Raw genomic sequence first — 21,827 nt, forward strand, 5'->3', positions numbered from 1 at the left:
GATTCCAAAAATCTTGACAGAGGACCACAAAAATCAGCGAATGGCTGCAGCGTTGAACTTTTTGGACGCTTACCATAAGGATGGTAACTCTTTACTCGATCGCATCGTTACTGGTGACGAAACATGGGTGAAACATGTGAACTGTGAAACGAAATTGCAATCAATGCAGTGGGGGCACACAAGTTCTCCCCAAAAACCCAAGAAATGCATGCAAACAATGTCGGCAAGGAAGATGATGGCGACTGTTTTTTGGGACAGAAAAGGTGTAATTTTGGTGGACTTCCTGGAAAGAGGCACTACAATAAACTCTCAAAGGTATTGCCAAACTCTCCAAAAACTCAGAAGAGCAATTCAAAACAAGCGCAGAGGAATGTTGAGCTCTAAGATCTTGTTGATTCATGACAACGCCCGGCCCCACACGGCAAATGTCACTCATAAAGTTCTTGAATCTTTTAAGTGGGAGTTGTTTCCTCATCCGCCGTACAGTCCCGACCTGGCACCGAGCGACTTCCACCTATTCCCAGCAATGAAGAAGTGGCTGGCTATGCAGCGTTTTGATGACGACGCACAGCTGCAAGAAGAGGTAACGAAGTGGTTGAAGGCGCAGGCGGCCGAATTTTTCGACGAAGGAATTTCCAAGCTCGTACATCGCTACGATAAATGCCTTAATTTGTATGGTGACTATGTAGAAAAGTAGTATTTGAGTGTGGCTTTCATCTGTATATAATAAAATTTGTTTCCTATACTTTGTTTATTTTTTTATTCCAAAACGTAATCTACTTTCTGGATAGCCCTCGTAGGTTGTGACTACTAGTTATTATTAGACAGTAAACACAATAAATCAAATCAATAATTACTTAGGGTAGCATGGGGGCCTCTTCAACATTGATCTGTCATGCAGTCCTGGCTAAATAAATTTTTAATTTAAAAAGTGCATAATGACTATAATGAATTATTGAATGAGTGTTGTATCGTAAATAGCAAATCAAGACTGTGACAAATTATGATACTTTAAAAAAAAAAGATAAAATTGATGACTCGTGAAAGATATAATTACTGTTTTTTTTTTTTTTTTTTTTTTTTTTTTTTCAAATATATATTTTTGCTGTTGAACAAATTTGAGATGTAATTTCTTGGCATAAAAAATGTACAAATTGATCCCAAAATTTATTTTACAGGTTACTTTAATACATATTTTGTGTTCTGAGTTGGGTTGTACTGGTCTTTTTGACAGGTGGCCATTATTATGATATTTTACTGTAAGGATATATAATTAAAATATTATTGATAAGTAATGAAAAGAAGTCTTGATAATTTAATGCTACCAATTAACATAAACATGTGAAATTTGCTAGGAGTAAGTTTATAGCCTTACAAATTGGGAAAAAATAATTTTCTCAGACCCGTTGGAAATGGATTTTGGAAGATGATTATATTCCAACTTGAATTCAGGCTAAGTTAGATTAGATTTGATTATTTGAATTGGGCAAAGCACAAAGGTCTATCCACCTGAGAGAGATGTATACCTTTGTCGAAGTCTTTCTAAGGAAAACTGGCTCATTTGCACATTAAGCATGACAAAATATTCCTAGGATCGAACTTGGGTAAAACTTCCAGTATTCAGAGACAGCAATTAAGTGCCAACTATCCTGAGGGCTGTCTGCATAAAGGGTTATGTGAATGAATGTGTATTTCTCAGAAAGGTCTCCATTATGCAACTATCCAAAAGATGACAACTAACGTATGTGGTATGGGCAGGAGATAAACTCTTGGTAATTGCATTTTAAGGGAAATAAATAGTATGTTGAACATTAAATAAAATTATAATAATTAATGAAGGCTTTTGTAATTTTAATAAAATAAAATGCTGCAGAAACAATTTTTTTTCTTTTACTGCTGGGAAGTAAAAATTTAGGTATTTATATATTTTTAAATTTTGATTCTAATAAGATGGATATTTGTTTCATTTTTTGATGTTAACATTTTCTAAAATATATAAAAGGGGCTTCTTATATATTGAACATTGTGAAAAAGAGCGAAATTTGAAGTTTTTATCTTTTTTATATAAAATGTTTTTGTTCTATATATAGAGAATATGGAGAAAAATGGCATGATGGTGGTCGATTGTTCAACAAGCAAAATGTATTTGATGATTTTCAAGCAGCTGCTGAATATTTAGTTGCAAATAAATATACCTCTTCAAAAAAGTAAGTTATTTATTTTATGTATCGTTTTGCAAAACGCAGTTCATTAAATGTTTCCAAAATAAAAGACTAAAAGGAGTGACATAGATTTAACTAGTAAACTCTAAAAGTCACTCAACATTAAGTTGTGAATTTTAGAGATATGCATATTTCAGGCTCTAAAGACAAAAAAATTATTAGATTTAGTCTGGATAAAAAAGTGGAATAAACAAAAAATACATAAGTGTATTTAAAAATTTGTATAGGAAAATGCATTTATTTTACATATATTTTAATTTCTGACTACTTACCTCTCCTGATTTATGCAGCAGGAATTCAGCTTTCAACTATGCTTATAACCCAGTTTATAATACATTTCTCCTGACTTGTATTTATCTGTAAAACCACTATCACATACGATATTTGTTGCCAGAACATAACGTTTAAAGGAACAACTCTGTGAAGTTAGCTTCCGCGAAATCGGGTTACCATCTTCACTTGGTAAACAGGCTGAAAGCCAAACAAAAATCACTTACCGCTCAGATTGGCGTAAGTGATGTTTCCTTTCAAGTGATGATTGCTTTTCCATGTTGTATTTTGTAGCGCTCAGACTCTTTTCGTTTTAAACTTTATTGTTAGTATTGGAAGATAATAGAACAGTGATGGCTATTAAGTAAATCACTTTTATCTCGACTCTGGCGATTCTAAAAGCTGAAGAGAAAAAACGTGCAGAGAAGTCCCATTCTTTGTAATGATCTGTTGTATATATTTGATTTTATTCTTGTAAATAGTTATATTTCTATCCATATATTTATTTAATAACTTTTATGTACATGATATAATGCCATTTACTGATATTTGTTTTGTGATGAGTCAAAAATTTTTATTTCATTCCGAAAATGTAAAATATTTCTTAAAGGCTACTTGCTCAATTTTTTGTTTAAATTCCCAAGTATAGTTACAAATGCAAAGTTTGTATGTAAGGAGGAATTTTAATGACTAGCCTAATTCACAAAATGCACTTCAGTTATTTTTTAATTGTGTATTCCATATCCATGATAATGTGTAAAAAAACTCACAACTACTGTTGCTGACAATTACATAATCGTTATAGGAGTTAGAAGTAACTTCAAATAAACTTTTTGGCAATGTTCATTTTTGTATTCATATATATATATATATTCAGTCTATTGGAAAATTATGTTCTTTTTAGGACAATTTTCGGCACATAAGCACATGTTTATTTGCCGTATATTCGGCTCTCTATTTTTATCGCTTAATGTATACATACTGGAGTAGCAATTTAACTAAAATAAAGTTGATTCACGTTAGTCTTAAGTGTGAAGCAATAGTGTACCCATGGCCGCTGATAAAGTTCATTTAAGCCACTATATTTTATACAAATTTCAACAAGGATGAAGTGCTACAGAAGCATGTAGAAATTTATTGAAAGTGTTTGGTTAAGTTTCTGATAAGGCATACAGAAGATGGTTTGAAAATTTTGAAACATTTGATTTCGAACTTTCTGATAAGCCACGCTCTGGACAATCATCTTTGATCGGCGACGGTTTTGTTACACCCATGTTGGAGCAAGATCCTTTTGTGACAATATCGAAGATTGCAGAAAGGCTTAATTCAGCTCAGCAAACTATTTCGAACCATATTTGGTGTAGAAATATTCAAGATGGGGGCCCCATGAATTAAGTCAGAAGAATTTGGAGGGTCGAGTCATCTTATGCACATCTCTGCTTGCTTCGAACAAAATGAAGCCCTTCTTGAACCGAATGATAACTGGGAATGAAAAGTGGATCACTGACGGAAACATCGTAAGGGAAAGGGCATATTGTGAACCCAGAAAAACCTAGCCCTCCCACCTCTAAACCAAATTTGACTCTGAATAAGGAGAATGTTGTGTATATGGTGGGGTATTCGAGGACCAGTACATTATAAGCTTTTAAAACCAAACTAAAAGGTGAATTCGAAGAAGTACTGTCAGCAGTTAGACAATTTAAAGACAACAGTCCAAGAAAAGAGGCTGGCGATTTTCAGCAGGAAGGACATTGTACTGCATCATTATCATGCCAGGCCACATGCTGCTTTGGGGACTCATAAAAAAATTGCAGAACTAGCCTGAAAAATTCTGTCACATACACCATGTTCCTCGGATTTAGCACTCTCTGACTATCACTGATTTTTGTTCTTACAGACTTTTTTGAAGGGCAAAAAATTCAAAAATGAAGTAGATATCAAACAAGCGCCAGCTCAATTTTTTGCATCAAAAGTTACATCATTTTTAAAAATGAATATACAAATTGCCCTCGTGCTAGCAAGAAGTCATTAATAATAATAGAAATAATATTATTTTAATAATGTTTATTGATGGTAAGAAAAGTTTGTTTTGTTTTATTCCAAAAATGGACAGAACTTTCTGGTAAACCGCATATATATATATATATATATACACATATATATAATTTATTTCCGAAACAATATTGATTAATTGATTATATCATCTCCTATATATATAAGTAAATATTTTAAACTTCAAAATTTTATTTGATTGTGATTTTAAAAGGGTGTTTTTAATAAATATTGTTAAAAATAAATAAAATTTTATAGTGGCCATGTAAATCCCTAATGACTAAAGTTATCTAAGTATCCAATTTAATTATTTATAACTAACTGGTTAGCTTTAAAAATTATCTCTGCATATTAAAGACAGGTATTGCCTTTCATTAATCCTTACTGTGGTCACAATGTAAAACGCAAAATTGTAAAAATTCATGTAAAACTTATTCTTTCCATCTAGTGAGACTTAAAACAACTTATCACTTGTGGTGCTTTAGTGGCTTGTTGGAACCTTAAAGTATATTAACTGGGTTACAATTCTTGGAACTCTACATGAAGTACGACACTAACTACGTCAGACAGGGCCCAACTAACTTTCAAAACTTGCCAACCATGCCTACATCAGACCTTTCAGGTTTGTTCTGATCAGGAGGTATCTCTAAGCAAGCAACAGCAGTGACAACATCCAGTTTTTTGTTCTGAATTATGCTGATTATGATCTTACTTCTCATTTTAACCTCTGCCACTTGACGTAAAATCTACCTGCTATACTAAACCTCTAGACTGAGCAAGTATGTAAGAAAAAATCAACATATGGCTGTTAATAAAACGTAAATAAAATGTTGCTTATCTTCTTTCAGATATCTTTATCTTCTTACATGCCTGCCACTCTGCTACACGAGGCATACTGATTTCAAAACTTGCACGACGCATTGATTTTGTGGGATTTCATAAAAACGTTTCATGAATTTTTTTCAGTGACTCGGTTTTGAACGCTGTACGTTTTTCAGCTGGTTTTCTTACACAAGCATCCCTCTATTAGATGTTGTGATAATGATGTCGTTCTTTACTAAATTTCATGCAAAAATGTCTTTGAATAATAAATAATTATGTTATGGCATATTCGAAAGCACATTATGCTTTCTCCTGCGTGTATGGCACTATTTTGATTAACAGTGCCTCTAGTGCCGGTTTCGTAACCGGAAGGTTTTTAACTGTTGCCAGATAAAACTTGTATAATTGTAGTTTCAGAATTGCTACCATTTAATAAAAAAATTACAAAATTTGTACTGAATTTTACGTAAAAAATTTGATGTTGTCCACACAGAGGACATAAGGGAGAATCACAAAGCCCAAGCCAATACAAAAAGTACACGGGCTGTCATGGCCTGTAGTAAGGCAGAAAAGTGCCATAGCTGCAATGATACGAAAATCTGGGATCAAATGTGTATCCTCAAGCAGTGAGGCCCATGGCTTACTGGCAGAGTGTCACAGTACTCTCTGCTTTGTCCTGGAGGCATACCTTCTTTTTTATCAGGAGTTTGACTGAATGAAATGAGATATATTTCAAAGGTCTCTGTAGGGCAGGGTTCGTAGCGGTGCTTATAAGTGCTTATAACTCCTTATATTTGAAAATAAAATATAAAGGCCCTTATAGGTGCTTACTTTTTCTTTAAAGCCCTTATTTTTTTGCTTTTAGTGTTTTTTTTTTTTTTTTTTAATAAACGCGCAATTTTTTCCCATACCAAAGCCGAAACTAAATAAACAACTTTTCTTCCTAATATGGAATATCAGATGGTGAATCATACTCCCGGAAATAGCTTTTCCCCCTTTCTCTGCATTAACATAACTTTCGGTGTGTGCGGAGAGTACAGACAGGTGCCCGTCGTTCTGTTGGTCAAAGAATTGCGAAAGCAGTAGAAAATTTCGGTACATTCGGCATTCTTTTTCACCCACCCAAATACTACACGCGTTTGAATTTTATCAAGATCTTAATAATTAGCATTCTCGTTCCGCTTGGTCAGTTCATATTCGTGGTTATTATGATCGTTATGCTTATATTATGAGTATATGTATGAATGTTTATAATGACATAGTTGCAGTAACTGCTGAAGTATAGTAAACATCCAAAAATTGTTGTGTTTTAACACAGATTAGCTTTCTAAGGAATAATATTCGGAATGGCTTAAATAAAGGGAAAGTAATCAAATAGTCAAAATAATTTCATTTTTTTGGCCAATACATGATACAGTACGAAGGTTGGGAGGTTCTCCCCTTTCTCCGCAAAATCTTGAATATTCGCTGCAAAACAAGCAACGGACTTTTTTTTTTGGCCACTTTCCTATCTGGATTGAATAGGACTAAAAGTTCTGCGGTCTACCAACCCAAGCGAAGAATGATTCTATTCTGGAAATTTAACACCGTCTGATGAAAATTATAATCAAAAACACCTCAATTATTTAGTTCTTTATTCTCCCAATACCGGTAGCTGTTGATTCCGATTGCGTAATATCACGTAATTCACGGCTCACGTATTGCGCAATAACGTTTGCGATATATTTTGCAGAGATAATTAATTTTGATGTCTAGTCCGAGATTTGTTTATGAACACTTAAAAGAGTTTTACTGTGCTTGCTAAGCGGAATATTTTTTAGTTCCGTTTATATGATGCACATATATGTATGTTTTATATGATGCACATATTGAAATGTCAAAAGCATTTATTTAGCCAGAAAATCTAAAGAGTGGCTACAGTCTACACCCCCCTCCTCCGCTCCTCTTTTTCAAGTTACGCTCGACTGTGCAATATTCGCTAATCTCCAAGTATGCGGGTTAGTTAAGCTTTTATTGTTAAAGGATGACTGCATGAAGGAAATTTCTGTCTTCTGATTTCAGAAATGTTCCTCTTTTTTACTTAAATTACTTTGCTTGCAATATCTGTTAAGGGAAACTGATATACAATGAAAATTTAGAAAATGTTCAGAATTTAGATTTAAATTATTTAAATATCAATATGAGTGGAAAAATAAATTGTATTTATTATTAGGTTCAAATCGAATACAATAAATATGCCTTATTTATTTTCTCTATATTGAACTGAAATTCCATCATTTAATCTTGTAATATAGTTTAGTTCTGAATAGTTTTTTTTTTCTCTCATTGTAAACTAATTCTGTAAATTGAACTGTTATTTAAAATTAAAAAAAAAAAAAAAGTAATTATTTTCCATGGTTGAGGTAATGCTTATTCTCTCTTAATAAATACTGCATTTCTCATATTTTAAATTGCAATTCTAATTTTTAAGGTTATGCAGTTGTGTATGATGTAATTAGACAGGTGCTTATTTTTTTTCTTAAAATGTGCTTGAAAAGTGCTTATAGGTGCTTATTTTTTTAACTAAAATGTGGCTATGAACCCTGGTAGGGCCATTGCACCCTTTTTTGGCCAAAAGTCAGTAGCTTTCTTCCCAGGAATCCCGCAGATCTTGGAAATAAAGTTCCTGATTCTCAAGTGCCTGAAGTAGAGGTGGAAGAAAGTGAAAAGGTTGGTAGAGACTGATAGTGAAGTTACGAAGTCGCAGTCAGCAAGTATTGAACCATCTGAAAATCCATGTGATGCTGAGATGATAAGCTGATATAGCTTAACCAGAGTGTTCCAGTATTGCAAAAAAATACACCTACTTCACAAAATGTGTGTCTCATAACACAAGTTGTACAGACACAAACTTGATTCTAAACCAGGATACTTCCGTTTCTAAAGAATCGGATTCTCTTCATAACTAATGCAACATCGAACTGGTTTTCAAGAAATAGAGGAAAATAAGCATTTACTAACTGCTAAAAGTACCGAGGTGCTCTGTACACATGATGTGGATTAACTACAGAGTGGTGAGTAAACTGCTTCAGATCTTCCTGTGAAAAAGTCTGAAAGGACTGAATCTTCAAACTGTGATATGCAGAACAAAAATATATCTGAGAACGGCAGAGAAAAAGTATTTAACTCATGTATAACTTAATGAAAAGCCCAAGACTGAAATTCATTCTGAACTTTATAAAATTTAAAATTGTTATGTAGTTAATTTGTGTATATAACTGTAAATATTTTTCTGTTTCTCATATTTTTGTTTACTTTGTTTTGTTAACTTTTGAATTTGGCTTCTGGCTAGGGATTGTACTGCCCGGGATATGCAGTCCTTGGGAGGGGGCAGTGCTACGAAATCCCTAGCTGCAGTGTCCCGCAAAGTGGGTTTGTGGGAAATCTATCTTACCAGAAAATGGCAAGGACAGGTGGGGTTGCCAGATTTCGGGCAAAATCGTTCATTTGGTGACAAAATTGGCTATATGCCATGGACAGAGTGAGAACATTCTAGAATGAGTTCTTACCAGTTTACCCCCAGAATGTTCTTGAAGGCAGGCCATAAGCTATATAAACAGTGCTGGTAAATGGAATAGCAGTCTATCTTGGGTGCATTGTGAGTTTATCATCGAGTGCATCATGAGTTTTATTGTGGAGAGTATCTAGAGTACCTTAAGTACTAGCATCTTGAGCTCTGGGTGCAATCGACTGAATCAGGAGTGGAGTTTAATGCTTTGCTGTAAGCTTTCTTGTTGCTGTTTGTTTCAGCATAGTCTTTTCGACGACTGTGAACATGTTTTTGAAGCTGTCCTGAGTAATACTGGCTAATAACTTGTTTTCTCATTTTTCATCAAGTGTTGTCATCAGTCACTCCAAATCCACAATATTTATTACCTTTTGCTATGGATTTTTTAGGAAAAAGAAAAATATCTTTTCTTATGGTGTCTCAAAAGACTGGAAGCCACTCTTCTTTCAGGCTTTGGAATCTTTGCTGATACTCCATCGAGCAAATTAAAAGTCATGGGTAAAATGATATATCTTTAATAAGTAATAGGGAGAAATCTGGATTAAAAAAAATGATATAAAAAAAAACGAAAAATTCCACTGTTTTTTTTTGTAATTTGTAATCATTCTGAAACTATTAGGAAAAGTTGAAAATCTGCAAAAGCTTAATTTTTATGGCTGAAACACTAGCTGCTGTTTACAGCCTGAGGATCAAAGGATAAATGGAATTTGCAAAACATCTTGGAACAAAATTTTTGTTGGGTTAGAACAGTGGTTGGCAAACTCATTAGTTAAAAGATCTGAAAATCAGCAGTACGAGTAAGATTTCTTTTAAGAATCAGCAGGTTTTCAGGAGTAGATTTGTACTAGTTGCTGACATTAAATAAAATCATATGTCATAATAATAATCGTATTAGTTGACAAATATACACTGACTACCAATAAGTATTTGGACACCTATGCAAATGACGATATCTGCAGTCCTAAGGTACGTCACGGACTCCGCCGGTATATATCGTGTAGGAAACAGCATCGGCTTTAGTCGCATGCAAGATGCCTCGCAGTTTGGAGCTCTCTGATTTCGAGAAAGGTATAATTATCGGGTATCACAAATGTGGCCGATCCTTAAGGGACATATCTGGCGATCTGAAGTACCCAAAATCGACAGTGGCCTATGTGATTGAGAAGTGGAAAGTGAGCGGTGATTGTCGGAATGTGCCCCGAGTCGGCAGACCAACGAAACTGGGAGATAAAGACTGGCAAGTGCTGTCCAGAGAAATTCGGAAGAACCGCACCCAACCGATGGCCCTCATCCGCGAGGAGTTTTCACAGGCATCCGGGAGTATTGTTTCAATGAATACCATCCGTAAGGAAGCACATCTGCTTGGTTTTCATGGTCGTGCTGCTGCCCTGCTTTTTGTTTACTGTTCTGTCAGACAGTAGAAACACTTTATTTATTTATTTATTTATTGAAGAATTTCTGTTTCTGCCATGTTCTTAAAATCCTGGAATAGTTATCTGGATACATTTATTAAACAACTTTTAATGTAATCATTGTTTGTGTATGGTGTGTCTCTCTTACCAATCTCTTGGCCAAAAGTAAAGCTTGTAATATTAACATTGTTGGAAAATTGCATCCAGGAATCGATACAGGATTAGATTTTTATTGACTCTTCTCAAGATCCTCAACTACTTTCTTCCTTGCATCACCAGTGGGATATTTACTGCCAACTCGTGCTTATTTAGTTGTAAAGTGTGTTTTTTAATTTTTTATTTATTTATTTATTTATTTATTTATTTATTTATTTTTTTATGTGCTAGTTTTTCTTAACAAATAAGACAGTTTGGAAGGCAATTTCAGTTTTGTATAAACATGAATGAAGCGGTCAGTTCAACTATAAATTTATGATCGCCACCTTTCGTTTTTCTTTGCTTCTTCTTTGTACCCATGCGAAATAGGTGGCATCTAAAAATGTTTCATTTTATAACATTAAAAGAAGCAACACAAAGTTAAAACAACTTATTAAATTGGTGCAAAAAATACCTGTGAGATCTGTAGCTGATTGAAAGATATATGTAACTTATTCTCATCACTAGGGCAAGGCTTTCAGCACTGCACTCACTGGTGGACAAGGCATGCCTTACTTACACAAATTTTCACTTCAGTGCAAGTGGTTGAAGTCAAACTTTCTGTATTTCTACAGTCACTATAAATTTTTACTCCTATATCCATAGGGAATAGGAGACCATATAAAAAGTCAGTTAATGTGATTTTTATAAAATTAGTTTTTTTTATATATATAAATTTAAAAATGTGAAAACGTGAATATTTGAGTCATTAGAAACTTTTTTGTTACTGGAAGTGTATGTGTACAACCTACAGTTGCAGAAATAAGGGTCATGTATGGACTTTTATGGCTATGTTGTATATATAAATTCTAAATGAGGTAAAACATGCATTGTGTGTATCTTACTTAGTTTTTGTTTTTGTTGAGTTAAAATGGTTCAGGATGCATTGAAATTGAGATTTCAAGATTTCATTTTTGATGATTTAAAAAAAATAGTAAAAATAAATAAATAAAATGCTGTTAGTATTAGAAGTGAAGACTATATATCATATTTCATCTAAAAAGAAATTGCATCTTTGGCTCGCAAATTTCCAAGTTAAATGAGCTTTTCTGTTTTTATCTTAAGTATTTCATTTGGTAATTGTAGTTGAAATGTAGAAATGAAATTTTTAAAATTTAGTTTTCTGTCCATTTCTTATTCTACATTTAAATAAATTTCAGCCTTAGTTTAACTTTAGTTTTCTGAAAGCGTTGTGTATTTTGAGATAAAATAACATTGTTTATCTTCAAGAAGCAAAAATATAAAACCAAAGTAAAATGATATTTCTAAGAAATGTAGAGATTTTGAAAAAAAGTCTTCAAATGAGGAAAATATATATATATACACACACATTGTAATTAAATTATATTAATTTGTAATTTTTCAAAGTATAACAAATAAGGGAAAGAGTAGGTAGAGAACCTGAAAAAAAAAAAAAAAAAAAAAAATTAGAACTTAAGAAAAAGTGAAGTTGCCAAAGATATTATAACAGTGATTGAACTATTTATACTCATGCAGGGAATGGACCAAAGTAGCTCAGTTTCCCGTTCTTATTTCTCAAGAAAACCTCATTGGCATGTGATGAATTTTCTTGACACCAAAGTTATGAAGCAAATAAACTGCGTAGGGAAATCTCATCCAGAACTTAATAGTACACCGTTTGAAAATCTGGTTGCTTTGTGAATTTTTCCTCCTGGAATTCTCAGCATCTTGAAAACATATTAATGAAGAAGGAGAAATTATTTTGCTTGATCAGTCACTTTACTCAGAGGAGCAAATTACTTCATAATATGTGTGTATGAATTTGGAAGATCATGTTCCCATTTGACATGAAAAATCTACATTTTTTTTTTAAAGTAATAATATTTTTCTGGAATTTTATTGCCATATCTTCTTTTTAAGCATTTTTTTTTCATTTTTATTTGTTTTATAATATAGTTCTGTATGTATTTTATTCACTTTGTATCTCTGTGTTGTGATGTAATGCATTACCTCTCTAAAAAATTATTGAATAAGTTCTTTGAACTTTAGTTGATAGTTTTTCAGAAATCAGTTCATTAAAAAGTAACTTTGGACATGTCTCGTAATTGGTGTGTATTTAATCACTTTGTAGGGTTACAATACTTGGTGCTTCCAATGGGGGCTTGCTGGTTGGTGCCTGCATAAATCAGAGACCAGATTTATTTGGTTGTGCAATAGCTCAGGTCGGGTAAGTAAAATCTGCCTTGATTGAGATTCATTCATTTAATCTTCATTTGTTGCAATAAAATAAATTTGTGTGTGTACAGTTGTGGGAGGAGGATAAATTCTAAAATATACAGGAAATAAACAAGATGTATATTTATGAGACTTTCAGATTTTTAACAAGACTTCTCAAAGAATATTTTCTTCTATTTATTCAATGTTGATACTATTATATCTATGTAAATTCTGTAACTTGCTATCACAAATGCCCGCAGAATATTAAAACAAAAAATGACTCATTTTTTAAAAACTAAGTTTGTTACTGTAACAAGGAATGCTATTGAAATTGTTGGATAATCGAAGTTCTACTATATAGTATTTTAATTTTTTTCATGTAATTCTTGTTAGATTATTTTATATAATATGTTTATGTATATATACTTTGTGCATGCATGTTTGTTTAAAGAATTCCTACAGCAGTAATCCTCCTTTACAGTACCTAATAAATTTAGTTAATAGTAAATGTGCATCAGTATAAAGCCTGTATTAACTTAATGGTAGCACTGTTATTTAGGCACATGTAATCTGCAGTGGTTCATATGCAGAAAACTAAGATACATGTTTTCCCTCCGTGCAAATAAATATCCCTTCATCACCTCTGTGGGATCATCTTGACTAGGTACTGCCGAAGTGGGGATTTGATCAGAAGGGCAAGGTGCTGTATATCCCTTTTTGATGTGCAGTTGTCTTTTTACATATAAAATTTTTCTTTCGTATTTGTTCAGTTGAAGTAAAGTACAGAGTAAAAAGCCATAAGAAACTTCAAAGAATCTGTTAAAATTTAATTATAACTGAAATCCAGACTGTGCTGCCTCTCCAACAATGCATAATCAGTAGTATCAATCTAATAACAAACATGAACAGATATTTTCTTCAGTATACAGCAGATCAGTAATCTTGTCTTACCACAAATCCTTAAGTGATCTTACAGTTAAACATTGTGTGATGTCTTCTTAAAACTTTTGGAAGAGCTTCTTTACACTCATCCCTTTAGTTATGTCTTGGAAAAGCAATGATGGTTTGGCAAATTTGAATAAAACAGTTTCAGGACCAATCAGAGATACAGGATCCTCTTCAAGAGAGAGAGTGAAAAAGCTGTCAAAGAAGAGGGATCTGTGTCTGATCATTCCTGTAGTTTACTCCTGGAGAAGAGTGACCTTGAAATCAGTATAGTTTTATTCAAATTGTAGGTCGAACTGAGGATTTTATTATTATTGTTATTGGCCTAAGCAATGTGTTGCATATTTTAACTTCCAATTTAATCAGTATTGCTATTTTTAATAACAGTACTGGATGGAAATACCCCCAAACTAATTTTACCTCTTCCCCAAAACCCTGTGGTTATGGAAATAATTTTTTGATTTTTTTATGTCATAAAATTATGTAATTTTTCATTGCGCTGTTATCTGCCTACTTCTGCTATAACAAACATAAAACATTTAGATGTGAAAAGTTGAATAAAAGTTCCTTTTAGGTGTGCTTTCTAATGGTGATACAAAAAAGCTCTAAAAGAATAATGAATTAGAACCACTCTGGTCTTAGTATGGGTAGAATGTATTCACGATTTTAGAATATTTTTTTTTATCTAGTAGTACTTGAGTCACACTTAAATTAGCACGAGGTGTTAAATATGGCTGTAATTTATAAGTTTAGCCTTTCATTTGATTTGTATATAAGCTGCAGAAGGAAGTTGCTGAACCTTTCTAAAATTTACTTATCCCATTAACTCATTAGTGTAAATCCTTTATGAAAGCTGTGTTATCATACCTTTTCATGCATTTCCTAATGAATACTGTTACAATAATTGATTTTCTTTCTGTCCACATTTTTTTTTTTGGGAGGGTAGCAGATAAACTGAAAAGCAATTTAATAAATAGCTGGTTGTATTAAAATTTTGAGCTGTGCAAAGCGTGGAAGTGACGTAAGCAGCAGTTTGAAAAGATAAAGAGTGCTGGTCACTGTATCAGTCATAGTCAAAAGCAAAATGGGTAAGAGTACAGATATAAGCGCATTTGATAGTGGTCAGATCATAGCCCAATGAATGAGTCACTCTATTTCTGAAGTAATGCAGACACTCGGGTTTCACACATCACTTGGTAAAGGATGTACCGTGAGTGCTGATTCTGGTAAAACCATCGCTGCCAGAGTCAGTTGCTGCAGACAACCAAAATGACCAAGGTCAGTGGTGGCTAGTCTGCATTATAACAGCTGATAGACGGGCCATAGTGCAATAGCTCACTCGTCAATTTAATGCTGATGCATAGCAATGTGTTAGCCACACCATACAAAACCATGTCCTCTTGATAAGTTGTTGTATTAGAGTCCCTCTGCTGACTGCACAAAACATAGTGCAACTCTTAGCATGTGGAGGGGAACATCATCATTGGATTGCTGAAATATTGAAAAATGTTGCCTGGAGTGATGACTTGAGATTCACTTTGGTACATGCTGATGAGAGAGTAAAAAGTACAGTGTAAACCACAAGAAGCGGTGGATCCTTCCTGCCAGCAGGGGACTCATCTAGCTGGTGGAGGCGATATTATTTCTGGAAGTGTTCACATGGACTGAAATGGGAGTCCCTTAATATGTGTGACATTGTCTCTCACAGGTGAATGTTACCAGGATATCCTTGATGACCCATCTGCTCCCATATATTCATTTTTGACAGTCTATGACAGAGATTATCTTTCAACAAGATAATGCACCATGCCATCACTTCTGAATTATATCTGAATGGTTGAATAAATGTTCCACAGACCTGCATGTGCTTTCCTGGCCATCAAGGTCACCTGACCTGATCCGATCAAGCACATCTGGATTGTAATTGAGAGGGATGTTTGAGGCTGTGACCACCTTCCATCTAATCTTAATGAATTATGGGAGGTTGTTTAGGAATCGTGGATATGTATGGCTTCCCACCACTTCCATTGTCTTGTTGAGTCAATGCCAAGACAATATACAGCCGTCATCAAGCGAAAGGCGGTGCTATGCACTACTAGACAGGTATCCCTAATTCAGTGACTTTTGAGTATGTGTTTCTCTGCTCTAGAAACTGCAAATTTTTCTTTGTATGTGTAAATTGTGTTTAAAGGGGGCTTCCATTTGTTAATAAAAATATTTAATTGTTTTGGATACCAAGTTATGTGAAAATGGCTTGCTAGTGAGCACAGTCCTGTTTCAAAGAGAGTTGATAATGTTGCTTAATAGAGGATGACTAAGGAAATTGTATCTTTATTACAGTTATTCTTACAAAAGTATTCCAAGACATTGCATGTGTTAAGCATTTGTAACAGGATAATTTTTTTGAATTGTGTAAGTTGAATCTCTGTTTGAATGCAAGCTGTTGGTTGGTAAATCATTAAAACCAAATGTTACATCACTGTGAATTATTTCATGCTTTTCCAATCTGATGGTCATTATTGGGTATAGCAAATACTTGTTGAGTATCAGGTGCCATATTGTATATAGTCTGTAGTCCCACCTGCAACATTTTAAAGTGATAGGTCAAAGCTGTTTGTTGGGACTTTGGTTGATATGGGGAGACAAACTTCATGACGAAAAGAGCTGCATGACAAATTTTATAAAAGATCTGCAAACCCCCATATTTATACCCTTTAAAAAATAATAAGACAGGTTTTCAATAGAAAGAAACTTTTGAAGTAAATTAATGAGAATTTCTCATTTTATATGTTATTAACATGGTTACATATAAATATAAATAAATAAACATAATCTCTCCCACTTCGTGTTCAGGATAGTAAGTTCCAATAAACTATAAATGAACTATTGTACTAAGCCACTGACCATTCCTTAAGACAAATAAAGCAAACATTTTGTTCTGGTTCTCTTTATTCTCTTCTTTTATAATTGTTTGATTTCAGTTCTAAGCTAAAATGGCAAGAATATGTATTGGCCTTTAAGAATACAATTATGTAAAACATTTTTCATTTGACTGAAATGATAGAACAATTCTTGCATTATGTTATAGGAGACTGTTTTCTCACCCATTGATTTGCAAAATTTTTTTCAACTAGCCTCATAAATATCTTCAACTTTAATCCACAAACCCTTATCATGCGTCAAACCTATTTTGTAATTGATTTTTTAGTAGAATGACTGATATTTGTGCTATTGCTTGCAATATACACTGGACATATTCTCAGCAAAAAAACATGAATATCTTGGAAGTATTTTGGGTTTCCATGGGAATTTTTTAAACCGAATTTTCCTCTGGTCAGTGGGGCATTAATAACTTCTAATTCTCTTTTGGAACTATCACATTAAAGAATGAATAACATTATATGCTTTACATTCTTGATAACTAATTAAATATTCTTCCAGCATGTAGTTGTAGCCAAAAGCTGAACCCTCTTCAGATTTCAGCAAAAGCAATAGTTGTGATTGGTGACGTACAATACATTTACATTAATTCACGAAGGCGCTATTTTGATATAGCTTTGATTTTGATAGAAGTATTGTTAGCTTGTATTTTACTTGGATTTTTCTCTTTTGAAAAACATAAGAGAAAGTTTCCATAAGCACAGGCCCTAATTTCTAAAATTAGAAATGCCAGAGCCCTGTGGAAGACTGTCAAGAAAGAACAAAAATAAATTAAAAGATAAAAGGGCTAGTGAAATAATTAATAATGAAACTTAATTATTTAATTTAAATAATTAATGATCAGAATAAGTAAACAATTAATATTAAAATGTAAAGAGATAAATAAAAATATAATAAGTTATTAAATAAAAGGTAGAAAATTAAATATTAAAGTAATGTACTGGACTTATTTGGGTTTCAGCTGGAATTATAATTTCACACAAAAAGCAGGAAATATCTCAACCAGTGTTCGGTTTAATTTATGCTCTGAATATAATGTACTACTTCAAAGGATGACAGAAATCAAGAACGTTCTTTTTCCAGCACAACAATGAAAGACGTTAGTGGTTAAAGCATCACTAATAAAAATACAGAGAATGATATAAACCATAAGAGAATATGGAGAAAATTTTAACGGATGACCTATAGGAATGGGAACAAAAAGAGAGTCCAACATTTTCTGACCACGATTTCCTTGCATTATAATTCTAACTGTCAAGCAGAATATGACAGGAGAATAAATTTTCACGGAATCTTAGAGTTAGCTAAAAAAAAAAAGTAACAAGTGACAATTTTTGTCCCCCACTCTTGGTTACATCGTTTAAAAGTCTGTAGGTGCTCTGTTCCATGGGAATACACTTGCGCTGGAACAGAAAATTTACCCGCCGTCATAAATTCATTGTACTTTCTGGAGAATAAGCCTTCGACGTGTGGGTGGGTGGGGCTTTTCTTTCTTTAAAAATCTCGACCTCCATCCAAGGGTTTATTTCCCAAGAAAAGTGAAGCTTGCATTCAGAAGTTAAGAGTCAATTTTTAATGTAATTTTATTATTAAAAATAAAAATTTTGAGATCAGATGTCTGCTGAAATGGTTGTTGCTCATTAACCCGTTCGCGATGGGCACCTCTGTTACCGAAGCATCTCTTGGGACGGCGCGTTAACCAGATGTGTTGTCCTGTGGGGACAGGCAATTTACGCTGCTAAGCCTACTTTTGGAAAAAAATTCATATGAATGAATTTTCTCATCCAATTTTGGGCACATTTGGAGAAGAACATTCAGGTAGTTGTCAGAATTAAATTTAAGCCTTTATTATTATATTTTCCATAAAAACTTTATAAAATATTGATTCTAGAATAATATAATTTTCCCCTTATCCCACAAATAAATATATATGGAAAAATATCCAAACAAACACAGATTTTATTTAACACAACACACAATTAAAATTTTAAAATATTAAAACTGTCTTTCATAAAAATTCAGCTAGCAAACAATGAAAAGTAAACAAAGTTTCAAAATGAAACAGTGTATGATATTCTTTGAAACATGGGTGTACGCAAAGTCCAACGTTGCATTAGCCACAGGGATATAATATCTGCTGCTATTTGACTCATTTAGCATTTGTATATATTCTACGGTCAGATAGTGCTTTTGTTTTGCCATTAAAAAAAAAAAAAAGCCTTTCGCTAAGCAATGCAAAGTATTCGTCTCAGTGCCGGAAAACTCAAAGAGTAATAAAAAAGTCTCTAATGATTCAACATCTACTCCACTATAACCGATAAAATAATAAAATAAAAATAAGAAAAATTAATAAATTAAATTAAAAGTATTCCAGAGCATCGAGAACATGTTCATTTGTTTATATAAAATGACGTAGTAAGAGCCGTTACATTACTCAACACTAACGAACTAGCGATTGTGTATATTCTAAGTGTAGATACTGCTTTCGTTTGCCATTAAAAACAGATACGTTTTGCTGATGATTAAAAATATTCATCTCAGAGCACGAAAAATCTAAGAGTAATAAAAAAATCTCTAATGATAGAACGTCTATCCCACTATATCAGAAAAATAAAAATAAAAAGTACCTCAATGCAGCGAGAGCCAATGCATTTGTTTATATCAAATGACACAGTTAAAGAGACATTACATTGCTCAACACCCACCCACGAATCTCACTCTTATTCCGAAACAAAGTACCAAAAATAAAAATCATTGCATAGAAATGAAGGTAAACATACTTAACTTCCAATATATTTCCCCATAACAGGCAAACAGCTACATCTAGTGGCAACAAAAAATATTAATTAAATGTTCTATCTAAAAAGTCAAATGTAGCACACCCGGCCAGGAGAGTGAATTAAATTAAATGGCGATTCAAATATGACACACCCAGCCGTGAGGTAATGTTCGATGTTGATGGACATATGACACGCCCGTACTCAATGGGTTAAAGAAGAGCAGATGCCTTCTGATTTAGGATTCCTGTGTACTCTGGCTAGAATTATGATTTATCCCCAAAAGTAAGAAGTGCCACAGCTGGGCTCTAGTGCAATTTAAGTTTTGCATAGGCATAATAATGAAATTATTTGTGGCGCAAAGAAGAAGGAACTATAAATTAATTGGCCTCTTTTCATATCATGTAGGAAAGTATGAGATTCTTGTAGTAAGCTGAATTTAAACAGTGGAGGAGGGAGTTAACAAATAATGTTTCAAAATATATATTTATGAGAAATAAATATTCATTGAATATTTGTTTACGTCACTTTTTCTTTCCATTTTTTTGGCTGATGTTAAATACATGCCGTACAAAGTCCGGGAATGAAGTGTATAATAACAAAAGGAAGCAGGTGTCTCATAAATGCATTCCCCCCTAGACTAACTGATACTCTTGTATGCCATGTTCAGACACTTGTTGGCTAGGGAATCACACCATAGTCAGTAACAAAGCATTGATTAATGTTGGCCAGAATCACCTTTTCTGCTTTCTGGTTGTGTATGGGGATAGGGTCGGTACCACGTATTTTCCCACCTGACGCAATCTTTGCAGGTCCGTAATTTTGCTGCTTGATACCTCCCTAAATTATAAAAATACTGCCATTCCTAATTTTTGCTGCCTGTAAATTCTGATGTCTGGTGCAGCCACACTGGTTGTACTTGCTTTGGTGCCGGCCTGTTTGGGAAGGGTTGTCATTCTTTTATTTGACTCAAGCTATATAAGTGAAGCCCCAGTATTGGTATGTCGGCACATTATCTTACTACATTTAAACTCATGATCTAAGATATAGAAATTTCCAAAATCTGGAATCACTGAACTCTCAGGTATTCTAGATCTCTGACTTTGCAGTGAATGTTTAAAAGCTATCACTAAAACTTTCTTCTGTTCACTAGTGCATTAATTTTATTCAAGCATTTTCAAACACCTTTTAACTTTTTTTTTGTAGTTTAATTTTTATATTTTTACACCTTGCATTTATTGCAGTAATTTTTTAATATTTTTGGGTTTTTTTTTCATATTTTTTAAACATTCTTGTGTAGTCAAGTGAATATCAATCATATTTCAGAATAAAGGAGCGTTTGTGAAAGCAGAATTCTGCATGTTTCTGGAAGATTAGTGATATGTGTAGTATGTCTTATGTAGTTCATATTAAGTCATATTTTTAGTGTAATTGTAAGCAAGTAAATAGTAAATATATGCATATTTTAGAGTTCTAGATATGCTGCGTTTTCACAAATTCACAATTGGTCATGCTTGGGCATGTGACTTTGGTTCATCTGAAGAAGAAGATCATTTCCACAACTTACTAAAGTAAGACTTTTTAATTGCTGTGCATGTTATAGTGAAAAAAAATAATGCATTAGTAAAACGATAATTGTCTCGATTTATAAACACTGTAAAGTAGTTGAAGCCAAGTTTCCACCATAAATAATCATATATATGAAGTCATCAATATATTGATGTCACAAGTCACTGAAAATGATTGTGACCAAAAGAGGTAAAGTGTCTATAACAGTTTATTTGCATTTCCTGTATATTCCTACTGTTGCAGCATGCTGATGTACATGTTAAATCACTTATTGTATTGAAAGGTCCTTCACTGCAGAAGAACGAACATGGTTTGAAAATTCAAAATATTAAGTATATAATTTTATTTTAACTATGTAACAACTTGCTATCTAACTTCATTATTTATCGAAATTGTATTTATTATGTTTGTGAATTTCATTACGTAGGAAAATATTCCAAGATTTCTTCAATACTCATTGAACATGTTAGAATTGTTTTTTTTCCCACTCTTTTGTATTTTATCTAGAAATTGAAAAGATATTGTATCGATCTCTAGGGCTATCTAAGATATGAAAGAAAGTATTGCCATTTTTGAAAAGAGAATTGTGCATGATATAAATGAAAGAAGTGGTTGCTATAGAAGGAAAATGTGGAAAAGAATTAGATTATGTAAAATCCTTTGTCAGTCAAAAAATCCTTGCAATTTAATGAAAGGCTGAAATGAAATATGACAAATTTCTAGAACCCTATTCAAGCTGAGCCTTCTGAGACATGCTGTGGCACAGTCATCATCTTATATTCAAGCTCTTGCCATATGATGTAGAATTATCATCAGATGTTTACAAGATGTAATATAAATTAATATCACAAGCAAATTAATGGGACTTTATCTTCAGAATTTCCTATCTGGCAGCTGC

General features: G+C 33.1%; 1 protein-coding gene across 1 annotated transcript in view; it reads left to right on the forward strand.

Annotated features, from left to right (window-relative positions):
- Window positions 1–21,827, forward strand: part of LOC118186572 (prolyl endopeptidase) — a 161,400-nt gene that overhangs the window by 128,664 nt on the left and 10,909 nt on the right. The window contains exons 14-16 of the mRNA XM_035356683.2: window positions 2,091–2,207; window positions 12,613–12,708; window positions 20,830–20,931. Coding sequence (XP_035212574.1) covers window positions 2,091–2,207; window positions 12,613–12,708; window positions 20,830–20,931 — 315 coding nt within the window. The remainder of the gene's footprint in view (window positions 1–2,090; window positions 2,208–12,612; window positions 12,709–20,829; window positions 20,932–21,827) is intronic.

The sequence above is a fragment of the Stegodyphus dumicola genome, chromosome X1 (assembly GCF_044657685.1).
Source record: "Stegodyphus dumicola isolate Sdum_Otavi_A_Nest chromosome X1, ASM4465768v1".
NCBI classification, from domain to species: Eukaryota; Metazoa; Arthropoda; class Arachnida; order Araneae; family Eresidae; genus Stegodyphus; species Stegodyphus dumicola.